This window comes from Mastomys coucha, unplaced genomic scaffold (assembly GCF_008632895.1).
Source record: "Mastomys coucha isolate ucsf_1 unplaced genomic scaffold, UCSF_Mcou_1 pScaffold6, whole genome shotgun sequence".
Classification (NCBI taxonomy): Eukaryota; Metazoa; Chordata; class Mammalia; order Rodentia; family Muridae; genus Mastomys; species Mastomys coucha.
Window position 1 is genome coordinate 117,605,510 of NW_022196912.1, and position 22,029 is coordinate 117,627,538.

Genomic DNA, 22,029 nt, shown 5'->3' on the forward strand with positions numbered 1-22,029 from the left:
TGATACCATCGGTGTCCTGTCTTGGGCGAGTAGACTTTTGTTCGTGATTCACTGGGGAAAGTCGTACAGCAGTCTGCACCAATAACCTTCTCTAGCCATTCTCAGGAAATTGCAGGTAAGATGGAGGCTCTGGCCATGGTGAGGTGACATGGGAGGGGATGTGATCCTGCCTTGAGGGAATATGGAGATGGTGAAACTGACAGCTGGCCCCTGAACTGGTATCTCTGAGATCCCATGAAGGTCATCATGGGCTGTGGCCCCACTGGCAGTGGGAGGGACGCCAGCCTGGGGCAGAGACAGAGGAAGAGAAGTCACTAGAGGACATGGGCACTTACTGGACCCTGGGTCTTTGAGCATGAACCATGTGGTCCCCTCCATTTTCTCGATATGATAGATGTTTTTTAGAGCAGGGGGTTCCAGGACCAGAGTCTGTGGTCTCAGCCACAGTTCTCTGCCCACAACCTACTTGCATGGATGAAGGAGACATCAAAACACACTGTGACCTCAAGTCTGTAACAAACTCAGGGCATAAAGAGACACAAAAAAACTCCACAGAGTTGAGAACTTTCAGTAGTAGAGTCAAGCATGGGCCAGGCTAGCCTGTGTTTAATGTCACTGGGAAGGGAACCCAATCCAGAAGGTAGGATGGTGTCTAAGAATGGTCATTAATTGGTGGGATCCATCACTTTTCCTACAAAGAGGGGACTCTGAGTGTGCCTGTCAAATATTATCAAAACGAAAGGGCCGTTGAAGTGCACATCAGGGGGCACGGACATAGGAATGGCTTCTAAGACTGTGGCTCCTGCAGCCTCTGTTCCTCTCTCATCGATGGTCAGCATGGCCTTATGCAAAGCCTGTAGAGAGAGAAGCAGAGGTCAGTTGGAGGTGGGGTGATTGCCATTCCTGGCTGGAGCTAGATCTCACATGGGACTCACCCAGGGAGGACTTCACTAGGGAGTGTCTCCCTCCCTCTCTTCCTGCTCCTCCCAAGCCCCTTTCATGGTGACCACCTAAGGCCTCTCCTCCTCTCCCACTCTTCATCTGCCTTGGTCCACTCTCCTCTCTTCTCCTTTCCTGATTCCATCTCTCATGGCCTTGGATGCAGCTCACAGCTTCAGGGAAAGGCACTTCATGTCCTCTACACACGTGTCCCTGTCCAGTGTGTAGCTGTGAGCACATTGTGACACAGGTTTTGAGAATGACCTTTGATGTCCAGACTCTTAAGAATATTCTACTCATTCTTAGTTGCCTTTAACTTCTCTGAACCAGTTTGGTTGAACTCTTACTTTCAAATGGATGTTTCACTGATAGCTCTAAAGATCAGGGATGGATGATTCCAGAGCACTCTCTGAGGTCACCAGGCCTAAGCCTCTATGTGAACATATATAAACTGAGTCCGATAGTCAAACTCTCCAGACCATGATGAAACCAAGGATTTGGGCAGCACCTCAGGGAAGGGCCCATAATTCCATCTGCATAAGAAGACCCCCTCCCCCAGCTGACATCTGACCACACCTGTCCAAGTGAATCCTGACAGTCCTTAGAAAGAGCTCAGCCTGGACTGGGTCTGCATCCCGTTCCTCTTCCCCAGCCTTGCACTGAGCTACCCCCACACCCTGTGCTACCTTACAGACACCCAGGGCATCAGGAAATTGTCATGGTAGGGTTACTTCACCTTGTTGAGCTTCAGGGGGACATCCTCTGTGATTCCGGAGAGGTCAGCCCCAATGTTGAAGACCTGGGTGATGCCTAGTTGACTCAGGAGGGTCTCCAAATCATAAGTTCTAGAGATGGACAGTTTGGGCAAGTGGAGACTCGCTGACCTAGTGGGCAGGTAAGAGTTAAAATTATAGGAGTTTCATGGGATTTCTGGGTTTTGTCGAGATCTGCCCAGTTGTGGAATTGTTTCTGACTGGTTCTCACACTACATGTGCCACTACCCCAGCAGGACATGAGAGCAACTTCACACGCTTCCCTTTTACATGGCCCCTTTCCAGCAGAAGAGAAGTCGAAATCAGAGGGATTTCAAAGCTCAAGCTCCTGGAAGCACCTGAAATGCCAACCTCCTCTGAGAAGCCCTTCAGGCAGACTCAGGGTATGTTCATGGAGCCATGCCTCACTATGCCCTGCTGTGTTTGGTCAATCCCTCCTCTCTGGCGAGGGGATACCCCTTGGATCTGATTCTCAGGGGAGCAAGTGCAGTTGAGTGAGAGTCCCCTCACTCTTACAGGGATGAAGGCTAAGCTCTCAGTTTCTACAGGCCAAGAGAAGAGCCCAATAGGGTCTTACAGGCTCTCAGGGTCTGCTACCCATTCTGGCCTCAGCATTAACTGCTTATCTGCACTTTTATGGGTATTAGAACTAAGCAGAGGCCCGGCCGGGAAGCAAGGATACAACCTCTGCCCACACTTACCCTCAGGACTGTCAGAAGTTTCATGTAGCTCACGGTTTCTCACAGGCAACAGAGCCTGAACTCAAGAGTGCACAGATCCTCTGACCTGTGGAGCATGCTCTAGGACTGCTGGGTCCTGGAGACCTAGCAGCCCCACTGAGGACTGACAAGAATAGAGCCTTACCCTGCAGACTTGCCCAGAGATCTCTATTTCTGGCCTATACACTTAACTGTAGCCTTGGGTTAGAGTCCACTCTCTGCAAGCACTTTCTCTCCTTTGGGACACTCAGGGAAGGTCTCTGTTGGGGGAATCACCTTATGTGCCTGTTTAGCAGGAACTGACAAATGTGCTCCTTGGTGAGAGTTTGCTCCAGATGCTGCATCTTGCCATCATCGGGCAGGAGGAAGATGGCAGTGGCATTGCCCAGGTAATCCATCAGCAGTACCCAGCTCGACAGTGTGCTGCAATGGTGCACATCAAACATGCCCAAGCGGCTCATCATGGGCACCTTCACCGTGGTGGACTTGTTCACATGGAAGTCAGCTTCCACAGTGTTCTCAGGATCAAATGGCTTCTCCCACTTGCCTGCAGAGGGGAGAGTGAGAGGAGACCTTAGCCAGTGAGGTAGTGGCACAGGCCCTTGGCTTTTCATGTGCACAGGGGAGTCACTACTATAGCCTTCCAGGCTGCCCAGGAACTTTGGTGAGGGTAACTCAGGACTCAAGGAGGACTCAGACTTTCCAGATTATAGAAGCTGAGAGCTACCATCCCCCTTGTGCCTAGAAAATACCTTATATAATTGTTATATACTTATAGAAAGGTGACTTGGGGTTATAAATGGAACTCCTGAAAATTCTATTTGCTAGCTTCTTATCAGGAGTGGCACACTCATCGGCAACTGGGTGTTCAGTTATTACTCAGGACAAATGTTTTTGGCACCTCAAGTCTCTTTCTACATCCAAGTTTTCAGAGCAGATGCCTATCTGCTGTATAAGGCCACCACAGTCAAGATTACTGGAGGGGGTGGGGACTTTGGGGAACCACCAATAAGAACCCATCAGAAAGTCTCAGAGACACATCAACGAGGCCACTAGCATGGGAGAGGCTCAGGGACCTGTTATCAAGGTCGTTAGAGTGGACACGGGTCTCAGGGACCCTTCACTGAAGCCGTCAGTGGGCTGGGGTCTCAGGGATCTAAGATCAAGGCCATCAGTAGGAGATGGGCACCAGGAACCCTAACCCCACCTTCCTTTTGAATAGGAAGTGGTGAAGGGGTTGGGGAGGAGTTGACACCTGCCTTTGTCACAGAAGTGCTGGGACTTGAGCTGTGCTGGCCTGAGACTCTGCTTCACAGGACTCTGCTGGGGGCAAGGGAGTCATGAAGGCCAGAGCAGCCCCTGCTCTGGCTTTTCACTCCAAGACCCCACTCAGGTGATTTCTCTGGAGAGTCTTGACCTAACTACTTCCAGGCTGGAGGCCATGCTGGGGTTGTTAGTTGATCAGGTGCTTATGTCCTGTGCACTGAGTAACCCTACTAATTCTTTCATCCCCACACAGCAATCAACTAGCTTTGTCTCTAGTAACATGGACAGTCACACCCCAAACAGGTAAAATGGCTTGTCCAATATCAAGGCTAATAGATTGTAGTGGCCGGATTTAAGCCCGTGTTTCCAGAGGTCATACTGGTGGTATGCAACAGAAGGGTTGATCAAGTACACTCCCTGGAATGGTACGATATTCTCTTCAGACCACCATGACCAGGACGCTTGGTTCTGCACATTCTACAACTTTCCTTTGAAAGGGAGGTGACTGTTAGGACAACAAAGGCCTAGATTAGACCTTCAAACAAGTCAGTGGATTTGGTTGTTGGAAGCCAATCCCTAAACTTAATTGATGATTTGAAAGACGTCAGAGTTTACCCGTCAGAAAGTAGGGAACATGATAGGACAGTGCCGCAGCCTAGAGTGAGAGCTCAGACACTAGTCCTTGATAATATGTGTGGGTGTCTCCATGGACGCCGGCTCAAGCTGGTTACACCGTCTTACCTCTAAAGAAAATGTAATTCACCAGGGCTAAAACTGTGTCTTTTTCCAGGTCTTTCACCAAATCAGCTATCTTTCCTTGGGTTCCCTTCTCCACAAAATCATTAATCACTTTCTTGGCCTCTTCTGTGTCTGCAAAGTTGACAGAGAAGGCTTCTGAATGGTAATGGCTTTTGACCTCTTCCAGAAACTTCTCCACCAGCTTCAGATTTTTGTCGACAAAGAGGCCATTGCCTGTGTTCAGCTGCAGCTCATTGTCTGGCCTGTTGAGGTTTTGGAGGAGTTGATGGAAGGCCGTGTGGATGTCAGCTTCAGATACTTGTGTGAGGTTGAACTGTAGGCCCTCTAGAATCTGCGTGTGAGTGTCACCCTTGCTCCCCAGGGAGAGCATAGCAAAGGCTGTGGCGATGCTCACAGGGGAGAAGAAGATGTTGGAGGTATTGGACTGATGGACCAGCTCCCGGTATAGGCTGAAGGCAAAGTCTCCCAGGTTTGGAGCGATCTTATGGCAGGCTGCAAACTGATCCTTCTGGGAGGTGTCTGTCTCCTGGGCATCCTCAGCCAGGAAGCTGGGGACCAGGCAACACAGGCCTGCCAGAAGCAGGAGCCCCCATGAGATGGAGGGAGTCATTTTCCTGCAAGACACAGAAAGAGATGCAAGGTCAGGGCTGTGATGACTGCCATCAGCTACCACTTGACGCAATATAAAAGTAACCATAGTCCAGTAACAGGCGCTGTGCCCAGACTAGATTAAGCATTGTTCTGAACTGCTAGCTTTGAATAAAAAATGTTTTAAAAAATGGAGACAGTTCTGTGGATAAAGCACTTGTTAAGCAAGTGCGAGGATAGGAGTTTAGCTGGTGAGAACTCACATAAGATACTGACATAGTAGCCACCTGCAATCCCAGCACAGGGGAAGGGGGAGTAAGGGATAGGGCATCCATGAGGCAAGCGAGTTGACTTTGCCAGCCAGAATCTCAGAGAAGCTCTGTGAGAAGATCAATGAAAGACACTACGTTGTTGAATGAGGTGGAAAGTGGCTGAGGAAAACATCCAACATCAACCCGAGGCCTTTATACACACATGCGCATGTGTGTGTTTGTACATACATGTTCACACATCATACATGTGCATGTGTGAAAACAAAGTAAGTAAGATCAGATAGGATGCTGTCCGTCTGCCCAGTGTTGTCCTGAGCCCTCACATGTGTGAACTCCCAGGGTCCTGCAAGGAAGCCCTTACTGCTCTTCAGTTTGCTGGGAAGGGAGATGTTAAGCTATGTACTCGAAGTTAATGAGTGACAGCACAGCAGATGGGTGGTCCAGTTCCTCACCAATACTCTCAACAGTTCAGTTTCCACCTGAAATGATCTTGAGGCACAGGTCCCCATCCCTTTTGTAGGGAAGAAACCAAGGCACGGGCTGAGGAGTGGCCTTGTCAGTAATTACAAGAGGAACACTGTGCTCTGGACTAACAATCACTCAAAGCTGGAAAAATCCATGGGAGCTCTCAAGAATCCATGTGACGGTGCTACCTCTGGTCCCCACAGAGAGCATGTTGACATTGTGGTGATCCTTACAGCAGAGGAGGTGACTGTTGGTGACCTGGGACACAGAGAAGTCTAAGATTGTGAAGAAATAACCAGGTGGGCTAGAGAGATGGCTCAGCAGGTAAGAACACTTGGTGCTCTAGAAAAGGGCTTGTAGTTGATTCCCAGGATCTCCAGTGACGGGTTACAACCATCTGGAACTAGTTTCAGGGCATCTGCAGCCTTTCTCTAGCCTCCTCTGGCACTACACACAGGCATGCTCATGCACATGCACATGCGCGCATGCACGCACACACACAAGCACACACACTCACACACATGCATGCACAATGCACTTACATACATGCAGGCAGAACACTCATACACATAAGATAAAAATAAATGCATAGGGAAGAAGGAGAAGGAACTCGGGGGCGGTCTACACTCAGTCCTCACTCGGAACCTCAGTCCCTAGTGGCTTTTCCTGAAAGAGGGACTGTCTCTGCTCTGCTCTGCTCTGTAACCCCAGCCCCAGGCTGGGCAGGCTTCATCTCTGGCAGCCCATCTGCCATCTTGCCACTATTCCTATCTTAGTTCTTGGAGAGCAGAAGTTAGTGCCTCTGCTTTAATATGGGACATGTGTGTGGTGGGGAGATCTATTCATGACAGCCCCAAGTTCTAACCCAGGCTCTGTCACTCTCCAGCTGTGTGAGCCAGGACAAATCATTTGATCCTTGTTTTCCCTCTCCTACAAGGTGGGGCTGGGAGAACTCAGGGTGTTAAGTCTCTGTCGCATCAGACCTTCCATGGACAAGCTCTAAAAGGGCAGTCTTGGGGATGGACGGGTGACAGATGTTGCAAGCTCAGAGGCTGGAAAGAGGGACAGGGGAGGGCAATGTGTTGCGTGGCTGAAATGAAGCAAGGTTTGGGTTGCACTAGAGAGGGAAAACTCTGCCTGGGGACAGCCAAAGTCAAGACTACACGCCCAGCCCTAGCCTCCCTAGTTCTATGGAATTCTCTCTACTTTGATGTGCCACAGGCAACTAGTCTACAACCCCATACTCTCGTCATAATTGGGGAAACTGAGGCCACATCTATGAAGAATGTTCAGGCAGCCGTACCACATAGTTAACTATTAGTTCAATAATGAAAACACCATCCTTTTTATTTTAATTCTTTTGAGATAATCTTATGTGTCCCAGGCTAGCCTTAAACTCACTATCTAGCTGAGGATAGCCCTAAACATCTGATTCTCCTGCTTCTACCTCTAGAATGCTGAGGTGACAGGTGTATACCATCATGACCTCTTTCTGTAGCTCTGGGCTTCAGGTGTCCTATGTGAACACTCTACCATAAGAGCCACACTCCCTAGACCCATAGCTAGAATTGTCATCTTAACATAATGAAACCCCTCAAGTTTGGGATCTGCAAATCTGAAGGGAGAAAGTCGAAGACAAGAAACATTGATTTTTTTTTGCCTGCCCTTGACTTGTAGAAAGTGTCTTTCCAACTATATAACACAATGAAGCACAGACGTCTCTCTAGCTACCACTGTGCTTTCTACCCTTCACTGTAAATAATCTGGAAAACACGCATCACATAGTACGTGTTGATGTTTTCATAAACAGGCTGGTGGGGTAGGGCTGGAGACGACACTAAATTTAGTTCTGTGTATTTCCATTCCTGATGTTTTTGTTACTTCTTGTTTGGATTTTGGCGAGCCCTGTGGAAATTCCCCACCTTCGTCAAGAGGCAGGGCCTTCGCGGGGTGGCAAGAAAACATACCAAGTGACCTCAGGCCAGAGGCTGACAATTCAAATCCTGACGTGACCATCACTGTTCACTAGGCATCCAATAGCATTTGGGAAGCACAGCCCAGACTGTGCAGCCTCAGTTATATGGAGTGGAGCCTCAGTTATATGGAGTGGGTCTGGGGAGAGCCAAGAGGAGGATGTGCCCTGCACGTGTTTGTGCAGGTGCTGGTACACATGTGTGCACATACGTGTAGAGGCCAGAGGTCCTGCTCAGGTGTGGTATCCAACTTTTCTCATGAAACAGTGACTCATTGGTGTGGAAGTTGACAATTCAGCTAGGCTAGCTGGTCAGGAAGGCAGAGGTCTGCCTTCATCCCTCTCCCCAGGGCCGGGATTGATTACAAAAGCCTGCCTTGTCACTTGGCTTGTCACTTGGATTCTAAGGAGCAAGCTCTGATCCTCATACTTGTGTGTTAAGCATTGTACTGACTGAACTATTTCCTCATCCCAGACACTGGACTCAGTTCCACGGATCTCTGCTTAGTGGGGGTGGGGAGGGGGAAGCAGGGAGGGGATGAGGTGAAGTGCTCTGTTTGGGGGCTACTGAGCTTCAGGGAGGGGAGGCCAGGATGGGAAAGGAAAGGGTCCCTGCTAGGGTGATCACACTCTCTTCCATCTTTCCCTTTTCCTCCTTTGATGGTGAAGGGGCTAAGAGACACCCTCCTCCACCCCCACCCCGATTCCTTACTGACACAACAATGTGCTTGGGTTTCAGACTTGAGAAAGCCAGGACTGGGTCAAATAATTGAGAAGAAATAACTAGTGGGGAGAGGTTTGTTTCAGTCACTGTTTGAGGAGATACAGAGCTTCATGGTAGAAAGGCATGCTGGAGGCCGCAGTCCAACGTGGCTGCTGGCTCTCACCTCAGAGGGTGAGGACACAGGGTAGGGAAGGGCAGAGCTCAGCTCACTGTCTCCTTTTCGTTTTGTCTGGGACTCCCACCCATGGGATGGAGCACCCACATTGGGGCACGTTAGCAATCTCAGTTTATCTTCTCTGGGAAAGGCCTTTAAGGTTCGGGTACTGCCCTAGGCATTTCTTAGTCTGATCATGATAGCAATGGATGTGAACTGTCACAGGCCCTGACTCTGGTCTCAAGCGTCCAGTCAGGTACATTTTACATCCCATCCTGCTCCTTCAAACTTCAGGGTCCTGAGCCCTACTTTCTCCCTGCGGATCCCCTATGACCTCCAGGTCCCTGAGACAGAGAAGACAGACAACTGGAGAGGAGGAAGAAGCTTAAGATCTTGTGGTATAGGGACAGATGTAAAAAAGCTGGAGATCCCACATGGTGACATTCTGACTTCAGAGGTTGGTGGGCATGGCCTCTGGGAGGCAAGAGAGAGGCAATGCTGCCCCTTGCTTCATTCTGTATCAATCCAGCTAGGAGCAGAAAATGAACGATCCACTGAGAGTAATCCAAGCAGACCCAGAGAATCAACCATAGCAGGCCACAAATCTGTGGAAGCCCAGTTCTGCCACTTACTGCCAGTGGCCTGGGGCAAATGACCTCATCTCTTTAAGCCTCCTGTTGGCACAGAGGAGTCTTCTGAAGAATGGGGTGTGGCAGGAACAAAGTCAGGATTAAATAGCACAGACGGAAGGGCTCCGGCTCCGCAATGCTAGCCCTGGGTCAGGTGCCTGTCCCATCACCCCCATGTACACCGCCTGTTAGCAGTCATGCACTATACAAACAGAAGTACCAACTGCAGTCCTTTTGGACATGCTCACAAAATGTGTTTTATACCCAGTTCATCTAAATTTCTCTTAACATTAGTTCCATTTTGGAGGGAGAAAAACTGAGGTACAGACAGGCTAAGCCACATTCTCAACCCCACAGAACCAGCTGGGAAAAGAGCTGGTGTTCAATTCCACACAGTTTAGTTCCAGGTTTGAGCCCCTTTCTGTGTATAAAATTGAAGCCAGTAGACTTGAAATAGATGCCAGAGGGCTACTTCTGAGGCTCCACTCCATACTAGGATATCTAGTATGAGTGCTAAGAGGACAGGTCCGAGGCTGCTCTGTGGGACTCTGCGCCACTTACTTTGGGAACATCAGTTACTGGAGGAAGATAAAGTGAGTGGCTCAGAGAACCAGTGTGCAAAGGCATGTACAGAGCTCCCAGGAGCATCCCTTATTAGCCTACTCTGGCTTTTTCAGGATATTTGTGTCCTGGGAATCAGGCCCCCTCACTCTTGCTTACATTACAAAACAGCATGATGATAAACCAAACCAATCTCCATAGAGCAAGGCTGGCTGTGGGGAGGGATGAGGCTTTTCTGCCTAATAGAGCAGTGAGGTTAGCAGCTATCCAACACTACAGCCCAGAGGGGGAGGATGTCTCAGTCAGGGAGGTCAGGAGCCTGGAGTCTGGAGCAGCTGCCTCAGTTTGAATGGTAGGCTATGTATGACTGGGACAAACTATTACCCTCTCTCTTCCCCCATTTCCTTGTCTGTAAAATGGGGATAAGCACAGTAGCCTCCTCCACGAGGGGCTGTGGAGCTGAAATATTACATGAGTGCTTTGCTTAGAGATGGGACACTTTAGCATACTCGCTCAGGAAGTTGGCTCCAGCCACCACAGGCAGTCTCTCTCTCTCTCTCTCTCTCTCTCTCTCTCTCTCTCTTTCTCTCTCTCTCTCTCTCTCTCTCTCTCTCTCTCTCTCTCTCTCTCTCTCTCTCTCTCTCTCTCTCTCTCTCTCTCTCTCTCTCTCACACACACACACACACACACACAGAGATCTCACAGGCCACTATGCTTCAGACAGCCACCTTGACCTACAGGCTGAGGCCCTAGTATGTGCATCTTGGGTGTAGTGGAAAGGCCACAGATCTCACTGTCCTAGCCTTACCTTGCTTATCCACAATGCAGGAGGGTGGGGCTGGAAAAGGCCTCACAGGAAAGGCCAGCGAAGGGCAGGCACTGTCTACATGGAGATGGCTGTGGCTGTACCTTGGCCCCTCCGTGTCTTTGTCTCCTCTCACCTGAAGATACTAGCTATCTACTGGGCAGCAAGGTTCAAGAAGAGACCCCAGGGACTGATGTTCCCATGGCAACAGAAGGCCCAGGTGCCACAGGTGCGATTAACTTTATCTTCCCTGTATTGCCCTGGTCCCAGATCTGCTGCCTGCTTGGGAGGTGCAGGGACTCAGGGGCCCCTCCAATATTTCCCCAGGGAAAAATATACTCACAACTTGCTGTCCCAGAGCTGGGTGGTGACCAAGGCTGAGGAGACAGAGCCCTGTCCTAGTCTGTATTTAAACAGTGGGTGCCAAGGGACATATGGGGGAGTTTGCTAGTGAATATTAACCAATGTCACCACAGTTATCGGTGGAGCAAATAGAGAGGGGCTAAGTCCATTGATTGGGCACTGAGGTACCACCCACGCTGTTCAGGACGGAGCTTGGCTCTCTTTGTTCCTAAATCAAAGGAGTCCTAAACAAAACAGTTAGAACATCCATCCTTCATAAACACAGCTTCTGGTGCCCAAGGTGTGTCTGGTACCCTGAGTCACGCAGCCTCCAGTAAGACACACCATGACAGGCTGGCCCTGCACTCTCCTAGGTAATGCTTGGGTTGCTCCCATGCAAGCAAAGTCAATATTTACTGAGCCATCTGCTTCCAGATGCCTGGGGCCGAAGATTCACCGCCTCTGCCAGGAGCTCAGAGTCGGTTATGTGCCCACCTGACAAACGAAGACACAGGCCCAAAGCCAAGAGATTGCTCTTTCCAAGTGTAGATATGAATTCTTTGTTTCCTTGGCATGGACTTCGACTGACAGGACATTCCTGACAGGCTGGAGCACAGTGCCCAGGGGACAGGCTAGGGGGCAGAGAATAGCTCTGTAAGGAAGAGCCGTGCTGCCCTCAGACAGGTTAATTTATCTCTCTGAGCCAGAGACATTTCCAGAGTGACAGATTGGATGCCAGCATGGTTGCCAAGGGTACACGAAGCTTGAGTAAAAGCATGCACAAAGTAAGTCGTTCGTCTCAGGCTAAGCAGTCCCTTCCAGCCTTCCCATCCCCCACCACTCCCTCCTCCGAGGTGGGCCTGTTTCCATATTGATTCCAGGACGCTTGTATGGGGACTTTCCTTCTAGATAGGGACTTTTCTTAGGGATGGGGAGACCATGAAGGAGCAGTCTCTCTGCTCTGGGGTAAGGCGAGGGTGGTAGCAACTCTTGAAGCTCTGTCTGATTTGGTTGGGGGAGGTCAGGGTTGAGTCTAATGGACTCTGTACTCTGATCCTTTTCAAAATCTCGATCACATCCCATCAGCCCCATGATGGCACGGGTGGTAAGTTCACCCCAGCCCCTGGCTCTTGGCCAGGCACAACAGGTATTAGGTGGATAAATGAGGATCACGTTTCCACCTTCTGTCACTCACTGGCTCCCCTGTGATCCACCTTAGCACTCAGCCTAATGGATGTTCCACAGCATCCTACAGCGCCTGAGTTTAGTCCTCAACCCATCAGACAAACCTTTTCACCTCCTGTGCCTCAGTTTCACTATCTCTAAGATGGGGATTGTGATGGCACAAAGCTGCTGCAAGAACTACGTATGGTAGTTCAAGAGAAACTCGGAGCCTAGTGCTCAAGGTATCCAGACAGCTATTTAGGATGATGCTCTTGACAGTGGATCTCCTTGGTGTCACTGAATGGGGGTGGAGATATAGGGTGGGTTGCATTCTGTGGGCTTCCTTCCCCCCAGGCACTATGTCATTCAGTACCCTCTGTAGATCTGGGGAGCCAGTGGAGGTATACATCCCTCACAGGAAACAGCTCGGCTCTCCCTCCTACACCCTTTGCTCCCTTTGCCCAGCATCTACCTTTCTCCTGGTCCCTTGTGCATAGGGATATCTATTTTACAACTACTCAGAGTTTGGAGAACCAGACTGTGTTTGTGATGCAATGCTATCTGCACACCCAGAGCATGACTTCCCATCTCTGAGCCTCTGTTCCCCCATCTGTACAATGACCATTCTTGTGACCCAGCTGCCCCTCATTGCTGTTACACTAGGTGAGCCGCACCAGGTGGAGGTTGTCTCCACTGTGTCCCTGCAAACACTGTCCCCTCCAGGCAGGCAGCAGCCTGCAGGCAGGGATGTCTGTCCCGCACTGTACCTGAGAATCCTGGCCAGACTCCGGCAGCCACGCCTCCTGCACCTCTGCTGGTTGCTGTTTCCCACTCTTCCTCGGGTTCAGACTCTTGGCTCCCAAGGGTGTCAGGGAGACAGTCTGCTAAGCGTTTCCAGTGTCTGTCTGCCAAGGAAGAGAGTAGCTTTGGGTGGCAGCAGTAGATCTGGGAGGGGCAGGAGCTGGGGCAGGAAGGGGCCTCGCCCTGTGCCAGGAGCACATTAGACTAGACCTTCCTGGCCCAAGCAATACTGGGTGCCACCTACTGTACTGGCTGTGTCCACGCAGTATGACCCAGCATGGGCTCATCCACACTGGCCTGTAAAAAGACTGGTCTCCTCTCTAAGAGGAACAATGGCCCTAGCTTAAGGATTTCACTCTCCTGGCATACAGCCCAGGCCCAACATCTTTCCAGGCTTCCTGGGACTGCAGCATCAAGAGGGCTGCGCGCCACTCTTCTGTGCCCAGCTGAGCCCCCGAGGTTGGGGCAGGAGTGTGCGTGTATGTGTGCGTGCGTGTGTTTGTGCTGTATGTGTGTGTGCATGCTGTGTGTATGTGCATGTATGCATGTGCGCATGTGTGCTTAGTATATGTGCATGTGTTCGTGCTGTGTGAGAGCACGTATGCATGTGTGCGTGCTGCATGATGTGGGTGTATGTTCATATCCTAAGTGGACCAGGAGGGACAGTAGGTGACCCAGGCCATCTGAAAAAAAAAAATGAAGAGGGCTAAAAAATGGAAGCCTTTGAGGCAAGTGAGAAAACTTCAGGTGGAGAACCTAGCAATTTCGGTCAGGAACCCCATGCCCAGTTCCCTCTTCTCTTCAGGACCAGTATGGAAAGGAAGGTGGAATGCCCGAGGGAAGCCCAGGCTACAGTGGGGAAAGTCTTGTCCTTTGGTTATTTCTAGAACTGTCTATGGCCACACTTAGGCTGATTTGGAGGTAAAAGGCTCTTCAGACAATGCCAGGGAAACCCTACACACAGTTCTGCCTAGGTGTGTGGGCTGGAGTGTGGGGCCGAGCACTGAGCTTGTTGTCTGCAGTAAAAAGGAGAGGAGAGCTGGGCTGGGGGAAGACAGGTCAATGGTATCAAAGATGTAAGAGAAAGTGCTGGCAGACTTGAGAATAGCATTCTGAGAGGAGCATGGCCTCACACACACACACACACAGACAGAGACAGAGACACACAGAGAGAGACAGAGAGACAGAGAGGGAGAGAGAGACAGAGAGAGACAGACAGATAGACATACATACAGACAGACAAATACGCACATGTACACAGAGACAGACAAAGGCACACACTAACTCACAAACACAGACAAACATGCACGCAGACACATACACATGAGCTTACACACAGTCACGCCCAGGCACAAGTGCACACACACACACACACACACAAGTGCACACACACACACACAAGTGCACACACACACGTGCGCACACACACACACACACACACACACACACACACACTCCTAGGTGCCTGCCACAGAGCACTGGGCTCTAGCCTTGCCTCCGCCACGCTTTTTGCCAGACTTCAGACAAATCCACTTAAGTTCCTTAGGCCTCGGTCCCCTCTGTGAAGCAGGGCTAAGAATGTCACTTTGGCCTTTGAGCGGGTTGCAGGGTTTGCAGGGTCTGAGCAGAACACCTGCCAAGTGTGGCCCCTAGCTAGGAGGATAGCCTCCTTTCCCAGGTTCCACTCATAGTCAAGCTTTGAGTTGCCCAGAAGGTCTTGGAGCCAGGCCGGAGGAGCAGAGAGTGCCCACCTCCCTCCCTGAGGGCTCAGGGTGCTTGTCTGTTTTCTAACTATGTGTGATGAGCAGAGCATTTGGATGACTGATGCCAGGCACACAGAGTTGAGTGGAGGGCTTCTCGTATCTCTGAGCCTCAGTGATGATGAAGTTTGCCTTTTAGTTGTCACGACACTTGAATGAGGCAGTGTTAGCCAGCATTGCACACAGAGGCCATTCTATTGGTGAAGTGTGCGTGGTATCTGACCTAGCACACTGGGTGGTCCAGGTTTATCTTCTGATGAGGAACTGACTCAGCTCACTCTACCTCCACTTGGTATCTTCCAACATCTTAATCTCCAGCTTCCCCTGTTTTGGTTTTGGTTTTGTTATGTCTGGTACCTTCCGATGAAGGAATAGTTACTGTTTCTGGAGCTATCCGTAGGCCACTCACAGCTTCCTGTTTTTATTTCTCATTTTTCTCGAGTAGAAAAAGAAAGGATCCTCTACGCACCATAAATAATGATGCCATTAACCCCAGGAGTGGAGGGTGAGACGCTGGAAGCTTCAACTCCTTTTTAAATTGGTGAAACTTGTGGCTTCGCATGTTGGTTAGATTTGATAACAAGCCCTTTCCATGCCTCAACTTTTTTCATCTGAAGTTCTGGATCAAGGACTGGAGAGATGGCTCAGCTGTTAAAACTACTAGATGCTCTTCTAGAGGGGCCGGGGTTCAATTCCCAGCACCTAAGTGACAACTCATAACTGTCTGTAACTAGAGTTCCAGAGGCTCCCATACCCTCTTTTGGCCTCTGAAGGCAGCAGGCATACAAACAGTTCAAAACAAACACGCAGGCAGAATACTCACACGCCTCAAAAGAATTAAGTTGTGGACCATGGTAGTGATTACAGTTTTGAAGAGACCAAACCTATTCCAGCTTTCTTCTTTGTGTGGTGTGCGTGTGTATGTGTGTGTGTGTGTGTCTTGTTTCGCCATGTGCTATGGCAGTGACACCAGCTCAAGCCCCATGTGCATTTTCTCCAGACACGGCATGATGATACCTCTGTGGGGAAAATCAAGCTCTTTGGTGAACCTTTGTAGGGCAGGGCATTCAGTACTTGCTCTAGAGAGGCCAGGGGACAGCCAGTGGGTGTCTGGAACTTGTTATGCACCAACACAAGCCTTGCGGAGGTGGCTCAAACAACATAGGCCTCAGTTCTTAGAACTTGCCCAACTCAGACCTTGGCTTGATTGGTCCATTGATTGACCTTGTTGACTTTCTGGTGTTGACCTTGAACATTTATTTCTGTTTGTTCTATTTCACCAGGACCCTTCCTGCTGTCATTTTACCACACAGATCCTCAAATGGATTCCAAGAATCATGATTGTCACTTAGGGGGCACCGTCCATCAGGCCTTGTCCTAAAAGTTATTAGCTGGCATGGTCCCAGGCAGTGGACACCGTTCCTACCTCTTGAGAAACACAAATCAGAAATGCAGTCAAAATGGGGCACAGATGGTTTCATATGAGAGCTGGATAGAGGAACCCATCAGAGGTCACAGGCTGGGTGTAGAAGCTGGGTTGCTCTTCCCTGGGGTCAAGAAGCAAGGACACGTTTCTAAGAGAGTTCTCCAAGGAAGGCAGGAAGTCCGGCAAGCTGAGCAGTCATAAGTAAACAGGGCAGGCACAGTTGACGTGAGTGTCTGGGTGTAGAGGCGTACTGGCCAAACTAGTATTTCTCAAACCTTGCAAGGTATAGTTTTAGAAAATTGTTCCTTCTGGTAGAGTCAGTTCTGGGCAAGATGCTTTGCCATTCTGCAGTGGGGCAGAACCCCGTGGGGGAGGGTAAGTCAAGAGAATGATGCAACCCACCTCCACTGGATTCTCTGTTCTCACAGCTCACCCTGCCCCGACCTCTAGACCATGGTGTGACGGGCTGGCTGGCTGACCATGCTGTGGTCATTTTGGTTTTTTTTCATGGTACACCTTTCAGGACAAATGTGGAGACAGCTGACAGCACATGCCCACACTTCCTCTTTTTCTCCCTCTTGTCTTCCTCCATAGCATTTGTCCCTATCTGTCATAGCATAACCATGGTGGCTGACAACTACTGAGCATGTGGCACAGGACAGTCGCTCTTCTGAGCACCACATGGGTGCTGGTCCTCACACTGAGCCCTCAGGTCTTCTCTTTTCTGATTTCTACCTCGTAGATGAGGCAGGAAAGGCTCACTGGAGTCCAGCATGTAGCCTTAGGTCACCACAAGGCTGGTAAAGGACAAAAAACCCCAGTATAACCTGATATATGACTGAAAGATGGTGGTGTGAGTCACTTGGCTGCATTTCTCGACTGTAAGCTGCTAGTGTTAGGGAACATGTTCTCTGACACCTTGGTTTTGTGTTAAGCAAAGAACACATTGTCTGAGTTGACTGAGGGATAGAATGAATTGATGGGAAGAAATGCAATGTTTTTCTTATTGGTTGGTTAAGGTTGGCACCTCTTCTGCTAGAATGAGAGCGTTTGGGATGTTAGATATTTATATGGGGCACACTCTCAGTTACTCTACAGTAGCCAGGGAGACATAGCAAGAACTTGTTTCACTAAAGGTTTTTAAAAGTAATAATTAAACAAAATCTTTTATGCCTTGTCCTCTGAGCTGGGAGGGAAGACTGGAGCAAAGGAAGTGGTGGACAAGATGGCCAAATCTGCTTCCTTGTGTGGCCTCTTCTCTGAAATGGAACAGGCCCTGGTTGGGGAGCAGAGGGAGGGTTGAGCCATGAGGAAGGAAGCCACTGCCAGGGAAGGCAATTGCATCATTGAGTGGGTGTCTCTCTCTGCCTAGGACTCCACCTTGCCTGGCTTTCACCTTGACCTTCTGGCCAGTGAGCTGACTAGCATATTCCCAGCAAATCAGCCCACTCCCTGACTGACTCCTGGCTGACAGATATCCTCTTAGCCAATCTGTATGTGGAAGCTCTTCTTTCCCAAAGGGCCCTGTAAGAGGAGTTTGTCATTCCTGCATTGTTGGGGAGGTTCAGAGAGGCCTTCTAGGATGACCAGCGAACCTCTCTGGGCTGCCTTCATCCCTGCACCTCAGTTACTGCATGCTGACCTGCACCATGCCCTCTTTCTTGCCTTTCCATCCAAGGGCTGCATTTTTTGCTGAGGCATTCTTAACAAGCAGAAGGCAGTAAATACTGAATCTACTCTTCAGCAGATTTTTATGTCTGCAGACAACTACATAACTGCTCCTCTGAACAAAACAGAAAACACACACACACACACACACACACACACACACACACACACACACACACAGAGGCAGGGACATTGCCAGCCCCATACAAGACTTTGGGGATCTCCTTCTGTATACAATGTACTCTGGGACAATGATGTCATCAGAGACACCCTATGAAGGTTGGTTGTATAATATAGACTTTGGGGACAGACAGTCAGAGTCAGAAACATCAGAACTCAGTTCACTATGGACAAGTCTGTTAACCCCTTGTGGTTCTGTTTTATTTATATAAGAATAAGGTCACAGTTAGAAGGTTTTAAGGTTGGTCCTTATGGAGCATGAGTGAATGGGAACAACTGCGGTACTTGGGAGTGACTGCTGTAACGTGGAGGGATACCTACAGTGAGCCTCTCTTTCCACTTTCTCTTATTGCTCCTGGGCTTTTGGTTTGAACATGAAGACATGAAAGAACAGGACGGGTGTGGTGACACATGTCTATCATCCCAACACCTAGGAGACAAAGACAGAAGGATCAGCGCAAAGCTTAAGCCAGCTTGAATTATGTATGGAATTCTAGGTTAGTCTGGTCTAAATATTGAGACCCTGGCTCAAGGATCAACCACCAAAAAAGTGAGGAAAAAAAAGAGAGATTTGTAACATTGTAAAGGGTAAGAATATAGATATATGTGCATGTACACACACACACACACACACACACACACACACACACACACAAAGTATATGTATAGAAGATTCTAGAAGGAGACAAAGTGGTGATTATCCCAGAATGCAGACTTACCAGCGAGAGCCGCTTAGACTTTGTTCTTTATCTTCTCATACATTGCTTATGTTTGTTTCCACAAGAACAACATGCTGCTGTAAGAAAGGGCTTAATCAAATGGACACTGCATTGGAATATGTGGTTGTTTCTTTCATGTCATTCAGATGGTGCCTTTCCATGGTCCTCCTGACTGCTGCCTGGGAACACAGCCTGAGGAAGCAGCCACTGCCCAGCAGACTCTTGTGGGCTTAGATCTCGTGTAGTTGCTTCCTGGTGTGAGAACATAGGATCATATGCTTATCTTCCTGCAGCTTTTACCAGGAACATTTCCAGGACATTCAGCACGGCCTGGGAGTTGGTTTGGCTTGGCTTTTGGAAATTAGCCTGTTAGCCATCTTCTTGTGGAGAGACCTTGGAGAATGCAATGTTTTTATGTCTAAAGTCATGTTTTAGATGCAAAGGCAATACCTGGAGAGCTATGCTTGGAAGCTTTGGTTCCCTCTTAAGCATTTGGGTCATCAGCCACCTGTAGTAGGACACCTGGGGTAGGACACCTGGGGCAGGACACCTGGGGTAGGACACTTGGGGCAGGACACCTGTGGTAGGACACCTGGGGTGGGACAGTATGGATATTGGGACTTGTCTCTGAGGATTGCAAACCTCCCTCTCTTAGGACAGTTCTGAAACAGTATCCTGATATGCTTCTCCAAACCATGACCGCAGGTTATGATGGTTGTCATTGACCGTCAGCTTGGTGGCTCATAGAATCATCTAGTAGTTTAAGCTCTGAGCATGTCTGTGAAGTTTCTAAATTGGCTTAGTATTGGTGGAAAGACTGCTGGCTGCACCATGCCGCGTGCTGGGGCCCTGGACTTTTACCGTCACACTGTGAGCCAGAACAATCTCTACTGGCTTTAAGCTGCTGTTTTCAGCTATTTGGTTACAGGGATGAGAAAAGTCACTGGGGGGTAGTGATCATCCCAGAACTGCCACGCATGCATGAAGCATCGAAGATGCTGTTTCCCATCTTCTCGTACTTGGGCATGTGGTGCATGCACATGCCTAAGGGCCCCTGGGAGTCTATAAGGCTGGGTCCCTCCAAGCTCTGGCATTACAAAGTCTTAATCTCCATAGATTGCCAGTCTCCATCATTACTGCAACTTTTCACTCTTCTGCTAACTTTGGCATCAGTGAGGCTCTCAGCATGAGGGCAGCCTTCATCTTCAGCGTTTGTCAGCTGTGAGTGCCGGAAGTGGAACTCTCACCTATGGCTCACCTGATCCTTTTCCCCATGGCTGCCAAGAGCGCCACCTTGGCAATTCAGTTTCCAGGAGTGTTTACCATCTCTGTTTCCTCTTGTGCCATGGGTGAGCATCGCCCTGCAATGGGCTGCTGGGAGACATGGCAGACATTACAGGAAATGTCATCTGCTTAGCATCTGCGGCATGGCTTCCCGACTCCTCAAGAAGGCGATGCTTGCCTGCTGCTGAGAGCAGCAGTGGTCATTCCTTCAGTCAGTGATCTCTGAATGTGTAATCTCTGAGGTGAGCAACACACATGCACACACACACAAACATACACAGACGCACAGGCACACACTCACAGGCACACACACACCCACAGACAGATGCACATGCACACACGGAGACACACATAGAGACACACACAGGCACAGATAGACAGACACAGAGACACACACAGATGCAGACAAAGGCATAGACACACACACACACACACATAGATGCAAACACACACACACTCTCCCTCTTTCTCTCACTCACACACACATACATACAGACACAGAGAGAGACGCACACAGAGATACATAGATACAGGCACAGGCACAGACACACAGACACACATGCCCATAAATGCCCACACATGCATACACACAAACACACACACAAACACACAGATGTACACACATATGTGCACACACACATACACACACAAACACTCGTACTTGCACACACATACCATGCTCATGAACTTAGCAGTTGGCACTTAAATAATTTGTAAATCATACCTACTCTGCCTCTGAGGCTGGGGAAAGTGGCCAGCACCTCAGCTAGGGCAAAAGAGACAAGGATAGTGCAGGAAAAGAACAGTGGTAAGCTGGTAAACTCCCGGGGTCTGATCCAGGTGTCAATAGACCTAGCAACCAGCTACCACCAACAAAGAAATGCCAGGTTCCTGGTTCAGTCTATTGCTGAATAGACTTGGCGTCCTCGTAGCCCGGACACACAAATGTGAACAATGTTCACAGGACAGGTCACCTTAAATGACTGATTTGTCAACTGCAGAGATAACAAAATGGCCTCGTCAAAGAAACTATTGACATTCAGGGCACCAGTGTCTTTGTATTATGGTACTCTGGAAGCTAAATGTCAGCCTGAGTGGAAATTTCTAGAAGAAAGAATGGCTAAGTTGGGTGTAGAAAACATGTTACCCTTACCAGTGTCTGGTTTTCCCTTGTTGTGGGACTCCTGGGAAGCAACACTTCCCAGCCAGGCTGCTTGTCGGTCTGTATTTTATCTGGAGCCATTCAGAAGAGACACTGTCTGCCCCATCTGGACTGCAGTGTTGGAGGCCTTGAGTGAGTCTCTGGCCTTTTTACCTCACAATGCTCTACTTGGGGGTCTTTGCTGTGATATGAAGCTACAAAGAGCAGACACCTCATCCATGATGTCTGGAAGGACCAATGTCTCCTAGGGGTTCTCCTCTCCCACTGCCAGCTTGCACAAGATGTTTTATGATGAAGCCCCCAAAAGTATGGGGCTGTGACTGAATAGAACTCAATCTACCAGGTTGAAGACAGAAAGATAGAGGGATTTTGCTGAAGCCTCATCATACTAGAGCTACAGAATATCACTGATTCTAAAAATGCCATTGTACCTAAAACAATACACCTCTTATTTGCCCAATTAAAGTTTTAATTTTGCTGTTTTTTTTTAAGCAGGTCAACATTAGGAGTTGATTTCCTGGGGCGGATGTAAGACTAGAAGCTAAGTTTTAGGCTATATCCAGAATGCAAACTCAACTGCTTCTATTTTGGCTTTTATGCATGTGGGTGTTTTGCCTGCAAATACATATGTGCATTGCTCGTATGCCTGGTGCCCATGGAAGCCCGAAGAGGGCTTTGAATCCCCTGGTACCAGAGTTACAGACAGTTGTGAGTGACCATGTGAGTGCTGAGGACTGACCCAGGTCCTCTGAGAGAGCAACCAGGACTTTTGACTGCTGAGCCAGTGCCAGCCTTACTGTTTTTACATACAAATTCTCGAAGGTACTGTTCCTGCAGATCAGGTAGAGCCACCTCCTGTGTGCTGGGAAATTGATAATGTGTTTATCACCTCTATGC

The 22,029-nt window shown here is 49.3% G+C and overlaps 1 protein-coding gene across 3 annotated transcripts; it reads right to left on the minus strand.

Moving 5' to 3' along the window:
• Nucleotides 1–565: 565 nt before the first annotated feature.
• On the minus strand, nt 566–21,265 carry LOC116079772 (alpha-1-antiproteinase-like). Of its 3 annotated transcripts, none has more exons than XM_031355799.1 (7): nt 21,124–21,265; nt 18,289–18,397; nt 12,900–13,033; nt 4,439–5,070; nt 2,708–2,978; nt 1,676–1,823; nt 566–854 (listed from the first exon to the last, which is right to left on the minus strand). In XM_031355799.1, exons 4-7 carry the CDS (start codon nt 5,064–5,066, stop codon nt 666–668), a joined length of 1,236 nt encoding a protein of 411 aa, XP_031211659.1. In that variant the 5' UTR covers nt 5,067–5,070; nt 12,900–13,033; nt 18,289–18,397; nt 21,124–21,265; the 3' UTR covers nt 566–665. The 3 variants fall into 3 exon arrangements, with proteins under 3 accessions (XP_031211659.1, XP_031211657.1, XP_031211658.1); XM_031355797.1 differs by having other exon boundaries at nt 12,900–13,037; XM_031355798.1 differs by lacking the exon at nt 18,289–18,397 and having other exon boundaries at nt 12,900–13,037.
• Nucleotides 21,266–22,029: the final 764 nt, after the last annotated feature.